Genomic DNA, 14,381 nt, shown 5'->3' on the forward strand with positions numbered 1-14,381 from the left:
CTGACTTTGGTGATTGAGGAAAACTTTTATCCTATCCATTCTTTTATCTCTTCCCTATTATCATCTTTAGAATTATAATTAGTATTAACATTTTGTTGCAGTTTGTAGGGAGTAATTTGGTAAAATATAACCAATTACTATTTGGTAATAAACATGGGTTAATTGAAAGGAAATGCTGTATTTCATCCTATGTTCTTTTACCACCCAAAGGTAGGTGAACAGAAAGAATAGGTTATCTTTTCTTTTGTACATTATCCACCACATGTTTTTATTTTTAAGTGACTTCCTTTTTTAAGTTTTAATTTTATTTTATTTTTCCTCACTTGGGTGTTCTCTTTAATCCCCATCCCATCTTTTACCTATTCCACCCACACCCCACTCTGATAACTCTCAGTTTGTTCTCTGTGGTTAAGAGACTGTTTCTTGGTTTGTCACTCTCTCTCTCTCTTTTTTTTTCCTTTTCTCGTTTGTTTTGTTTCTCAAATTCCACATATGAGTGAAATCATATGGTATTTGTCTTTCTCTGACTTATTTCCCTTAGCATTAGCTTTCTAGCTTCATCTATGTTGCAAATGGCAAGATTCATTCCTTTTATGACTGAATAATATTCTATTTTGTGTGTGTGCGTGTGTGTGTGTGTGTGTGTATACAACCACATATATATCCATTTTTCGATGGCCACTTTGGCTGTTTCCATAATTTGGCTATTGTAAATAATTTTGCAATAGATATAGGGATGCATATATCCCTTTGAATTAGTGTTTTTGTATTTTTTGGGTAAATACCCAATAGTGCAATTATTGGATCGTAAGGTAGTTACAGTTTTAATTTTGGGGGAACCTTCTTATTGTTTTTCAGTTTCTGCACTAGTTTACATTCCCAACGGTTCATGAAGTTTTCTTTTGCTCCACATCCTTGCCAATACCTGTTGTTTCAAGTGGCTTCCTTCTTTGATGTTCTCTTTTTAGTTCAATTTGTTTAAATATTTTTAATCTAAATAACAATTTTCTAAATAACAATTTAAGTATTTTTAATCTAAATGGCAATTTTCAAATTTATTTTTCAGATTGAACTCATTTGCCAGCAAAATAATATAATAGTATTGGAAGATACAATTAAAAGGCTTAGATCTGTAAGTATGTTTTTCATAAATGTAGGTTGAGGAATCATTTTTATTCTGTTAGACTACAAAAAAATGATGTATGTGTTTTAGCTCTCATGCATTTTGTGAACAATGAAAAATGTTTTCTAAAATCAGCACTCTGGTGTACAAGGGCACTTCCCATCTGTAAGAGCCTTGCCGTTCTTGCTCTATTTCATCATTACACCTTTCTTTCCTAGAGGTGGAAAGAACTTTTGGTTGGTTCTATTGGTGTCCTTAGCTACTACTTGATTGAATGATGACTGTGAATAATTTAATTCTCAAAATATAAGATGCATTTGTTTACACATTAACTTTTATTCCTCCTACTAATAAATATTAAGTCAGATGTTGTATGTTAATTCCGAGTAATGTGTTTTTTGTTTTTGTTTTATCTAACAATGTAAAAATGAAAAAGTGCTCCGTTCAGATGATTTAATGCTATCATTTAAAATATTTGGAACACCCTCTCTGAAAGCATATCTGTAATTTTCTCCCAATAAAGTATTGGTAAAATAAAGATTGTAAAAGAAAAAATGCTTCTGAGGTGAATGAGAATGTACTTGAAAGTATATACAAGTATAGAATATCCAGCATTCATTTAATTTATTTATTTGTTGAACAATTATTGAATAAAACTTAGATGCAATGAAAGAAGTTTTAATATTGGCATTCTTGTTTTCTAAGTAAATTTATTCAATTTCTAGGACTTGTAACTAGATCTGTGGACATTTCTGGCCTCTCTGAAATTTCTTTACCATTTTTTCTTAAAATTATTGAGTAAATTTGAGGTGCTTTTAGTTAAATAAAAATATAGTACACTCAGAAATGCTAGAAAAAGAAGACATCTAGCTGCTTTCTAAGGAATATAGATTAATTATTTTTATAATACCAAATTTATTATTTTTTAAGGACCCTGTTTATTCAATTTTCATTTAGAATATGATACTATGGTTTAACCTGAAATAATGACCCAATTTTTTCCTCCTTGGCAAGATAATTTTAGAGACTGAAAAAGCACAAAATAAATCTCCTTCCAGACTTGATTCCTTTGTCAAGACTTTAGAAGCAGACAGAGATTACTACAAGAGTGAAGCTCAAAATTTGAGAAAGATGATCAGAAGTAGGTCTAAAAGTCCAAGACGCCCATCTCCATCTTCCCGGGTAGGTTTTGGAAACTTACAAATATTTTGGAGTTTGTTCCTCAAACACAAACTTTTGTTCTTTGATTTACATAATGTGTAAATAATTCATTTTGATTTGGCATGAATTGGTATATCCAAGAATTGGGGAAACAGATCTCTTTGATGGCACAGTGGTCCATTGAATTTGATTCTTTATCACTAGTATTGGTAGTGGTTGGGAGGTAATCAGATAAATGTGGACCAGTTTGGGATGAAACTTTTTAAAAGAGAAGTGATTTTTTTTAACTTTTTTTTTTTTTATCATTTCCTTTCATTATATAGTCATGTTTCCTTGAGTAGAGATTGTGTACTGCTATTAGTAGCACTGATTTTTAGAACCACATGTCAAAGAAGAATTTCACATTTCTTATGTAATAACTGTAGGGTACAAACTGTGATGTTGAGCTTTTGAAGACAACAAGAGACCGTGAAGAACTTAAATGCATGCTGGAAAAATATGAGCGTCATTTGGCAGAAATTCAGGGTAATGTCAAGGTTCTTACATCTGAAAGAGACAAGACCTTTCTTCTTTATGAACAGGTAAACTTATTTATAAATGAAATATCTAATTAATAATAATCAATTCCAGAGATAAATAATTTTTTAAGTTCTCTAAGAATGCTTAAATCTCCCAATCAGGGCAGCCTGGGTGGCTCAGCGGTTTAGCGCCACCTTTGGCTCAGGTTGTGATTCTGGAGTCCCAGGATCGAGTCCCGCGTTGGGCTCACTGCTTGGAGCCTGCTTCTCCCTCTGCCTGTGTCTCTGCCTCTCTCGGTCTGTCTCTCATGAATAAATAAATAAAATCTTTTTAAAAATAAATAAATAAATCTCCCAAATTAACATAACATTTGGGAATTACTTTATTCTTAAGATATTCTTAATGAAACCTATCTTCTTAGAGGTGAGTTTATGGCCTTCAGAGTAGATGAGGTCTCAGAATGAGAAAGCTATAAAGGAATGGAGAAGTCAAGATGTAATGTTGGGATTTTTTTTTTGATTGGCAGAGGAACCTTTAAAAGAGATAAAGAAGATCAGAAACTAAGGTAGAACAATATTAAGCCCAAGGGAGGAAAGAATCTAAAACCTGGTGTTGGAGACAATGTCACATGTTACCAAATACCAAAAATGGGAACTGAGAAAAGGCTATATAGTGAGGTCATTTTTTGAAATTCTGCAAAAATGTAGGTATTGGAATCAGGCAGTTTACCTCGGGTAGGTGCGAGGAGCAGGCAATGGGTACAAACCGTGGTGCTTAAAGAAAAAATTATGTCAAATGCAAAAGAGATATGGGATTGTAAATGGGGCAACAAGGTCAAATGACATTTTTCAAGATAGAGGAGCCATGTATTAGTAGAAAGCAGGGAAGAAAGAGCCAGTGGAGAGGGAGCTATTCAGAGTGAGAGGAAATAATTATACAGTTGAGTCTTGAACAAAGTGGGACTATGGGTGCCAACCCTCTCGCTCAGTTGGAAAATCTATGTATAATTTTCGACTCCCCCCCCCTCCAAAAAAAAAACAAAAAGCTTTTGACTCCCCAGAATTTAATTGCAACTAGTCCGTTGACCAGAAACTTTAGCAATAATGTAGTCAGTTAACATGTTTCTTATATAGGTATTATACACTTCTCTTCCAATAAAATAAGCTAGAGGACATGTTTGTAAAAAATCATAAGGAGGAGAAAATACATTTATAGTAATATATTGTATTTATTGAAGACATCTATGTATAAGTGGACCTTATATAAGTTCAAACTCATGTTGTTCAAGGATCAACTGTAATTGAGTCAGGAGTATCCTAGAAGACATTTCAGGAGATGAGGTCCAGGATTCTGGTAAAGGCTTTGCTATGGAATTGAGAGGTAATATATCTTCCTCTGAGACTTGGAGACCAGCTGAATAGTTAGTGATCAAAATCAAGAGAAAGAAAGATTAGGGACTTTTAAATAGCACAGTAGGATATGAAATCATCTGTAGGTGTCCAGTAGGTTTGGGACTTGAGGGTGGTTTGAACAAGTATGAGAGAGTATATTGGGTTGTCAGTAAGGATTGATAGGCCTTCTGTCAGAGTAAAAGTAGCCAGGACACGGAAATGGCATATATATTTATGTAGAGAAGGATGGGAACAGTATAATATTTATTAAAATAGAATTTTGTTGAACCCAAATTTATATAACAAAATGGATGTAGTGTATTACATGCATATTTCTTAGTAAGACATTCTCTCTTGGATTGATTGCCTCCAAATTTTAAAAAATTTTTAGCAAAGATATAATAAATCAAACTTTTATTTTTTACACAGTCACTTGCATTTTTGGATATCATTTGCATTTATTTATAGAAGCTCATGCTCACTTAAAAATGTTGCATGCATTTATATATATGGGTTGTATTTAATTGGCTGGATATAAGATAGCTGTATTTGTGTCTGTTCCAAAGTTTATAGAAGTCTATATATTTAAATAATAGGCACAAGAAGAAATTGCCCGACTTCGACGAGAAATGATGAAAAACTGTAAATCTCCTAAATCAACAACAGCACATGCCATCCTCCGGCGGGTGGAGACTGAAAGAGATGTGGCCTTTACTGATTTACGAAGAATGACCACAGAACGAGATAGCCTGAGGGAAAGGCTAAAGGTTTGGGTAAATTTTATCTGTATGACCATTTCTGAAACACAATATAGTGACATTGAAAACATTTTTGTTTGTTTGTTTGTTTTTTAAACAGATTGCCCAAGAGACAGCATTTAATGAGAAGGCCCATTTGGAACAAAGGATAGAGGAGCTGGAGTGTACAGTTCATAACGTAAAGAAAAATCACTTTTGTGCTTTCGGCTATAAACTGTCAGTAGCTTCCCCCTTTCCCTTGTTTTCCATGTTCAGAGACGCTCTTTTATTTTTCTAAGATAGTGTTAATAATTCTAAAATATTTAAGATGGTGTGCATGGTATAAATTATCACTTTTTCATTATTTATTTCCTTCCAAAAAAATATAAGTAAAGTCTTTTTTTCTGTTGGGTTGCAAGTGTGTTCTTTTAAAAAACCCATTAGGGATACATCTGTGGGATTTTAGCAACTTTCTCATCTCCCTATTTTATTAAAGATAGCATTGTCAGATACAGAGAAACTGGTTTATTCTATCTAAAGGGTAGCTAAAGTAGAAGAAAGTATTATGAAATGAAAATTAATGAGAAGAATGTATTTAAGCTGAATTTAAAAGTGAAGCATCACTTTTTACTAATCAAGAATTTTAGATGCTATGAATATGTATTTGAGATGTTATGACTATATAAAGAAAATTAGGGGAATTTGACTTTCTATTACCAAATTTAATTGAATATATTTATAAATTCATCTGTATTACGTTATAATGAGAAAAAAAGCATTACTCAGGAGAAACATTTTTTTCATAATTCCTTTTTATATGTATAATTTGTTAATGTTTAACAACAAATAAATCCTTTTGCAAATAAGTTACATATGCTGCAGTCAAAATGAACCAGATTGAAAATGTAGATGCATATACTGTGATAGGCTTTATGCATAGGTTGTGCAGTGGCTTGTTCTTGTTCGTCTTCCACAGTACTTTGTCTATACAGCCTCCCACAACATTCAAGTCTAATCTGATCATCTCTTAGTGTAAATCTCGTCATATGCCACAGTTTGCACAAAGAAAGGATGTCTCTTAGGAAGATTTTGTTAGTGGTGGCAATAACCTTGTCATTCTACTTGTATAGCTTGATGATGAACGTATGGAGCAAATGTCAAATATGACTTTGATGAAGGAAACCATAACTACTGTGGAAAAAGAAATGAAATCACTAGCAAGAAAGGCAATGGACACTGAAAGTGAACTTGGCAGACAAAAGGCAGAGAATAATTCTTTGAGGTAAACTAAATTACCTTTAAACAACTAGTTTACTATAACTACTAGATCTGCTTTTTGTATTTTATAATGATATTTGTTGACTTTAATTTCTTAGAGGGTTATTATGAAGCATTTGTAGAAATCTCAGCACACATTAAATGATTTCCCCAAATTCCCTTATGGACTGGTAATGTCATACTTTTTCTTTTTTTTAACGATTTTATTTATTTATTCATGAGAGACACAGAGAGAGAAGCAGAGACATAAGCAGAGGGAGAAGCAGGCTGCATCCAGGGAGCCTGATGTGGGATTCTAGCCGGGCATTCTGGGATCACGCTCTGAGCCAAAGGCAGACGCTCAACCATTGAGCCACCCAGGCGTCCCTAGTAGTGCCATAGTTAACTAGGAGTTAAACTTCTGGTAACTTTCATCTTACATTTTTTGCAGAAAGCCTAATGTTTAACTGAACTAGCTTTTACAAAGTCTGTCTGGGTACCAAGCATATTTGACCTTGGCCTTTGAACATGTAGGACCATATAATGGAACCTCTGTTAATTGAATGCCAAGTTGGTACTTAACCCTTCCTATATACTGGTATGGTAGTCCGAGAAATTCCAAATAAAGCAACCTACAGGCAATAAGTATAGGGGAATAAGTTTTTGAAGACCTCCATGTTAGCAGTTTTAGTGTCTGTTGAGGGGAAAGATAGCATTCTACATATTCAATTATGTTGAATTGCAGTGTATTTGAACATTTGAAAAATAGTAGTTCATATGAGTGTGAAATATATTATTAAGTCTACAGGTAATACTTGGTTCATATGCTCATATGAACTCCCATAGTCCTCTCTTTGATCTTTCAAGGGTCTGTGATACATATGTTGGAATAACTTGTTAGGACAGATAATCACTCAGATATTTTTCCTTCATTTAGTTTTAAATTTCCTGTTTAAAAGGATAATGCAAGCTCAGGTAAAATAAAAATAATAATAAAATGCCACAAAAACAACAACAAAGAAAACCCTGGAGAATAGAAAAAAGTGTGAAGATAATTTAAATCATCCATGATTCCCTAACTCACTGAAAACTATTATTAATATAGATCTCTTTCTAACCAGGAATATTTCCGTCCATGTTACATGAGCTTTCTATGTAATTGACGTCTTTCTATATTAGCTTACATATTTGGCCAGCCTCACTTAATTGTATATCATAAGCATTGCCAGTGTTATTAGAAGTTCCTTGAAAGCATTTTAGTAGTTTATTAAAATATTCTGTCAGATAGTTATATGATACTTGGAAGGTTTTTGCATACATTTGTTTTCTTTTAACAGTATTATTAGAGTCTAATTGACATACATTCAGTAAACTGCACATGTTTAAAGTGTTCAGTTTGGTAAGTATGTGTATATACCTGTAAAACTGTTGGCACAATTAAGATAGTGGCCCTATCCATCATTCCTGAAAGTTTCTTCATTTCTCTCTGTAACCTCTCACCTATCCTGCCAATCCCTAAACAACCACTGATTTGCCTTCTGTCCTGGAGATTTGTTTGGATTTTCTAAAATGTTATATACGTGAAATCATATAGTATATATTATTTTAGGAACTGTTTTCCCTCAGCATAATTATTTTGAAATTTATCCATATACTATCATCAATAGTTTATTCTTTTCTGTTGCTGAAGTATTCCATTTTATGAATATATGGACATTTCAGTTGTTTCCAGTTTGGAGCTATAACAAATAAAACATTCTTGTGTCTTCTTACGTGAATCTTTGGACATAGCTTTTATTTTTCTTGGATGAAGTACATAAGAGTACAGTAACTGAATCATGTGATGGATAAATGTTTAACTTTTGAAGAATATATTAAACTATTTTCCAAGGTGGCTGTACTATTTTATTTTACATTTACACCAGTAGTGTATGAGTGTTGCAGGTGTTCTGTAGCCTCATCTCAACACTTGGTATGCATTATCTTTTAATCTTAAGCATTATAATAGGTATGTATTATGGTTTTAATTTGCCTTCCCTAATGACTAATGATTTTGAGCATCTGTGCATGTGCTTATGTACCATACATTCATCTTCTGTAGTGTCTATTCAAATCTTTTGCACACTTCTATTGAATTGTTTATATTGTAAAAGTCCTTTCTATATTCTAAGTCCTATGTCAGGTATATTTTGCAGGTTTTCCCCACTATGTGGCTTACCTTTTTATTATGTGTGTTTTAAAAAGCAAATGCTTTCCATTTTGATTAAGTGAAATTTATTGATTTTTAAAAAAAATTATATTCAGGTTTTTGTATTCTTTTAAAGAAATTTTTGTGAAGCATAAGGTCACTAAATTTTTCTTCTGTGTTTTCTTCCAGCAGCGTTATTGTTCTTTTTTTTTTTTTTTTAAGATTTTATTTATTTATTCATGAGAAACACAGAGAGGAGAGAGAGGGAGAGAGGCAGAGATGCAGGCAGAGGGAGAAGCAGGCTCCATGCAGGGAGCCTGACACGGAACTCCATCCTAGGTCCCCAGAATCACACCCTGGGCTGAAGGTGGTGCTAAACCGCTGAGCCACTCGGGCTGCCCTACATTATAGTTCTTAACGTTTAAGTCTGCTATCCATTTCAAAGTTTGTATATAGTACAAGATATAGATCAGAGTTAACTTTTTTTTTGCATAAAGATATCCAGTTGTTCCAGTATTTGTTGAAAAACTATCCTTTCCATGCTATATTGTTTTTTTATTTTGTAGAAGGTCAATTGTCCATATATGTATAGGCCTTTTCTTGATGATTATGTTTGATTGTTCTGTGTATATATCTTGATCCCAATATAGCCCAGCCAATTACTTTGTGTGTGTGTTTTTAAGGTCTTCAGATTAGGTAATGTTAGTCCTCCAACTTTGTTCTTTCTCAAAGTAGTTTTGGCTATTCTGTTGTATTTTATTTTAATTTTAGAATCAGTTTCACAGTGTATACAAAAAAAACCTGCTTGGGAATTTGATTGGAATTGGGAAAAGTGACATCTAAGGAATATGAAGAGATCCCACTTGCAGAGTATATTGCTCCATTGTTTGTTTAGAACTTTAATTTTCCTCAGCAGTGTTTTGTAGTTTTTAGTGTATAGGTCCTGTACTTCTTTTTTCAAATTTATCTTTATTTCCTATTTTTTGATGCTGTTGGAAGTGGAATTTTTAAATTTCACTTTCTGATTGCTTATTGCTTATATATGAAAATACAATTGTTTTTAAAAATAAACAATAATAAATATTTTCAACAGTTTTAGATTAACAGAGCAATTGTGAAGATGGTAGAGTTACTACATACCTCATACCAATTTCCTCTCTTATTAACATCTTACACTAGTACATTACATTGTTACAATTAATGATTCAGTTATTTGATACATTACTAACTGAAGTCCATACTATATTCAGATTTCCTTAGTTTTCCTCTAATGTCCTTTTTCTGTTCAGGATCCTAGCCAGGACACAAAATTACATTTAGTTGTCATGTCTCCTTAGGCTTCTCTTGGCTATAACAGCCTCATACTTTCCTTGTTTTTGATGACCTTGACAGTTTTGAGGAATACTGATCAGGTATTTTGTAGAATGTCTCTCAGTTGGGGTTTGCCTGCTGTTTTTGTCATGATTAGACTGGATAATTTCTTTTTGAGAGCGGTCACAGAGGTAAAATGCCATTTTAGGATATATATATATATGGTATTATGAATACATAATGTTCATAAATTTATTATCATTGATTTTGACCTTGATCACCTGGCTGAGGAAATGTTTGCCTTTTCCAGAACGTCATATAATTGAGATCATACAGTGTACAACCTTTTCAGACTAGCTTCTTTCACTTAGTAATGTGCATTTTAGGTTCATTCATGTTTTTTCATACCTGGATAGCTTATTTCTTTTTATCATTGAATAATAATCTATCATCTGTATGTACTACAGTGTGTTTATCCATGCACATATTAAAGGACATCTTGGTTGCTTCCAGTTTTTGGCAATTATGAATAAACCTGCTGTAAACTTTCTTTTTTTTCTTTCTTTTTTTTTCAAGATTTTATTTATTTACTTTGTTAGACAGAACATAAGCAGGGGAAGCAGCAGGCGGAGGGAGAGGAAGAAGCAGGCTTCCCGCTGAGCAGGGAGCCCAATGTGGGGCTCCATCCCAGGACCCTGGTATCATGACCGGAGACAAAAGCAGACACTTAACCAAATGAGCCACCCAGGTGGCCCATGTTGCAAACTTTCATATGCAGGCTTTTGTGTGGACAGAGGTTTTCAGATCAGTTCAGTAAATACTTAGGGGCACAATTGGTGAATCATAGAGTAAAACTGTATTAAGCTTTATAAGAAACTGTTCAACTCTGTCAAGGTGACTATACCATTTTGCATTCCCACCAGCAATGAGTGAGAGTTTCTGTTGCTCCATATCCTTATTAGCATTTGGTATTGTCACATTTTTGTATTTAACCATTATAATAGGTGTATAGCAATATCTCATTGTTTTAATTTGCTAATGACAATTTATGTGGAGTATCTTTTCATATTGTTACTTGCCATCTGTATATTTTCTTTGGTGAGGCATCTGTTTAGATATTTTGCCCATTTTCCAATTTTTTGTTTACTTATTGTTGAGTTTTAAGAATTCTTTGAATATTTTGGATACATATTGTTATCAAATATGTGGTTTGCAAATATATACTTCCCATCTATGTCTTATCTTTTCATTCTTTTAATGGTGCCTTTTGCAAAGCAGAAATTTTAAATTTTGATGAAGTTCAACTTTACCTTATACTTTCATGGATCGTATTTTTGGTGTTGTATTTAAAAACTCATTACCAAAACCAAGGGTGCATATTTTTCTCCTAGAAGTTGTATAGTTTTGCATCTTATGCTTAAGTTCAATGATCTATGTTAATTCTGTGAAAGATGTAAGTTCAGTTCACTTAATTTGCATATGGGTGTCTTGAAATTGTTCTAGCACCATTTGTTGAAATACTGGCCTTTCTGTATTGTCTTTGCTCCTTTATCAAAGATCAATTGCTTATATTTGTGTGGGATCTCTATTTTGTTCCATTGATCTATTTTGAGCATTCTTTTGCCAAACAATGCTGTCTTTATTACTATACCATATAGTAAGTCTTGAAACTAGGTAGTGTGAATCCTCCAACTTTCTCTTCATTGGCAGTGTATTGGCTATTTTCAGTCTTTTGCCTTTCCATATAAAATTTAGAATCCATACCTCTCTAAAATAAATCCCTATAAAATAGCTTTCTGAGATTTTAACTGGATGTGCACTGAATCTGTAAATCAGGTTGGGGAGAACGAGTATCTTAATACAGAATGTTTCAATCCATCAACATGGAATATTTCTCCATTTATTCAGATCTTTAATTTCTTTCATCATTGTTTTATAGTTCCCTTCCTGTAGATACTGTGCATTAATTTTGGGAAGTTCTAGGCCAACATTTTTTTGGCCTTACTTAAATCATTTTTTTAAATTGAAGTATAGTTGATTTATATTTAAGTGTAAACATAGTGATTTGACACTATATACCTTATGAAATGTTCACCACAATGAGTGTAGTTACCATAGATCACTGTACAGTTATAATATTGACTATATTCCCTATATTGTACTTTTCATCCTCATGAATTTATTTTATAATTACTTCAAATATTTCTTAGGCTCTTGTTCTCTTCTTTTTTCTCCTTTTGGTATTTCAGTTAATACAGTTCTTGGATGTTCTGTTTTGTTTTTGTTTTTGTTTTTCTTTTTCTTTTTGCGTTTCAGTTTGGGAAGTTTTTATTGACCTGTTTTTAAGCTCAGTGATTTATGCTTGGCTGTGTCCAAACTACTGACAAGACCATCAAAAGCATTCTTCGTTTTTGTCACATCTTTTGCTTTCTAGCATTTCCTTTTCTTTCAGAGTTTCCATCTCTGTTTATTGTTACCCACCTGTTACTGCATATTGTCTACTTTTTCCATTAGTGCCCTTAACAATTAGTCATAGTTATTTAAAGTTTCCTGTCTGATAATTCCCATGTGCGTACTATATTTGAGTCTGGTTTTATCCTTCGGGTTGTGTTTTTGACTTTTGGCATGGCTCCTAATTTTTTTGTTGAAGCCACACATATTGTATTGGGTGTTAACTGAAGTAATAAGTAAGCCTTTAGTGTGAATGTTTATGTTAATTTGGCTGGCGATTGAGCTGTGTTCAATGTTTGTGGTAGATGTAGGTGCCAGAGACTTCAAATTCCTCTCTTGTCCTGATTGTTGTTTCTCCTTTTGACTTTAAGCTTCCTTGAGTACCCTTCCTCAGTGTGCATCTTGCAGCTCTGTGGTTGTAATTCACTGTTATTATCATGGAGCCCTGTTAGTGTGGTGTTAAGGTGAGAGGGGTCAACATGTTCTCTAGTCTTACACTTACATTTAAGTCTTTTAGTGGACCTGTGTCTCTGGGCTATGATGTTTACAAGTGTTTTTCCACTGTTGTAACTTTTATTTTATTTTATTTTTTTTATCCACTTATCTAAAACAGGAAGGCTAGAGAGGGTAAGGTGGGAGAAATGTCCTTTTATAGCTTGGATAAGGCTTGGTTAAGTCTTTTTACTTGAAGAGTAAGCTCTTATTTATAGAAAATGCTCTGGGCATATTTCATAATATTACTTTCCCCCTGTCAGAGCCAGAGGGGATCTTTCTCAGATCCCTCCTGTGAGAACCTAGTGGAACTCCTTTAGGTAAACACTGAAGCTATCAGGGACCCCTAAAAAACTGTGACCTCTAGGAGCTTCTCATTCTCATGTTAGTGCAAACTCAGCCTCTAGGAATCTGTCAAAATTGTTATTGAAAAAAAAAATTGTTATTGAAGTGTTCTTAACCATTTGTGATTCCAGTGGCTACTGCTCCAGATGAACAAAAATTGGTTATTCTTTTAAGATTTTGAATTGGCAGTTTACTCTGTAATTCACTATTCTAATGTGCCACAGAAAGTCTGTGATTTTCATTTTGTTCATCTTTTTGTTGTTATAACAATAGAAATGATGGTTTCTAAGCTTTTTATTTGTCAGGGTTAAAACCAGAAGTCCTACAATTGATTTTTATATATTTATTTAGTATTTTACAACTTTGCTAGATTTACCTTTCAGTTCTAATAGCCTCTTTGTACAATCCATTTAATTTTCTATGTTGATAAGTTATCTGCAAACAAAGACAGTTTTACATGTTCAGTCTGCATGCTTGTTTTTGTTTTTGTTTTTTCTATTTCTTATTTCACTGCCTGGAACATCCAGTACAACATTGAATAGAAATGGTAAAGTGGACATCCTTGTCCTGTTCCACATCAAAAGTGGAAACATTTAGATTCTCAACAGTTAGTATGATGCTAGCTGTATGTTTTTCATAGATTTCTTCTTTCAGGTTGAAAAAGTTAAAAGTTTTTATTCCTTTAAAAGATTACTTACTGAGAAGATTTATTTTTTCCCCTAGGGATAGATGTGTTTTGTCAAATCAGTCAGGATAAATTATACTTTTTATAGATTTCTGGTGTCAGTTTATGCTTTAAAATATTTACATGTATTTTTATAATTGAGATTGGCCAATAACTTGCCTTTCTTGGGGTTTCTTAAAATCAGATTTTGGTATCAATATCATGTAAACTTTATAATAATCTCAATTCATTTTTTTCTTTCATTACCTGGAAGAATTTGCATAATATTAGAGTTTTAGTACTTAACCAATGAAGCCTTTTGGGTCTTACTTTTTTTTTTTGAAGGAAATTTTTATTTTATTTGTTTAATGGATAAAGGAACAATTAGAAATCTCTTCTTATGCCATTCAACATATATTCAAAGGCATTTGTATGTTTTCTCTAAATTTAAAAATTTTTTTAAAATAGTGTTTATAATATCCTATGAAGATTTTAATGTCTAGAGAATCTGTAATGATTTCCCCTTTTTTAGTATATTATTAGTCTTTTCAAAGGACCAACATTTTGCTTTGGTCATCCTCATTAAGTTTTGTTCTTTATTATTTCCTTCTATTTTCTTTAGATTTTAAATTTTTTTCCTAATTTCTTCGCATAAATGCTTATGTCATTACTTTTCAGGCCTATTTTCCCCCCTCATATAAACATTTAAGGTCTTAAGTTTTCCTCAAAATACCTATTTAAA

General features: G+C 32.8%; 1 protein-coding gene across 8 annotated transcripts in view; it reads left to right on the forward strand.

The window, feature by feature from the left end:
• Window positions 1–14,381, forward strand: part of TSGA10 (testis specific 10) — a 179,647-nt gene that overhangs the window by 19,188 nt on the left and 146,078 nt on the right. For 6 of the 8 annotated variants that reach the window (XR_012003276.1, XR_012003275.1, XM_072768002.1 and 3 more), the window contains 6 exons: window positions 1,067–1,132; window positions 2,138–2,305; window positions 2,710–2,865; window positions 4,791–4,961; window positions 5,053–5,130; window positions 6,062–6,213. Coding sequence is in view for 6 of the 8 variants with exons in the window: in XM_072768000.1 (XP_072624101.1) it covers window positions 1,067–1,132; window positions 2,138–2,305; window positions 2,710–2,865; window positions 4,791–4,961; window positions 5,053–5,130; window positions 6,062–6,213 (791 nt within the window). In the remaining 2 variants the exon portion in view is untranslated. Of the gene's footprint in view, window positions 1–1,066; window positions 1,133–2,137; window positions 2,306–2,709; window positions 2,866–4,790; window positions 4,962–5,052; window positions 5,131–6,061; window positions 6,214–14,381 lie in introns of those variants that run through there. The other 2 variants (XM_072768004.1, XM_072768005.1) reach the window with 2 other exon arrangements.

The sequence above is a fragment of the Canis lupus genome, chromosome 11 (genome assembly GCF_048164855.1).
Source record: "Canis lupus baileyi chromosome 11, mCanLup2.hap1, whole genome shotgun sequence".
NCBI classification, from domain to species: Eukaryota; Metazoa; Chordata; class Mammalia; order Carnivora; family Canidae; genus Canis; species Canis lupus.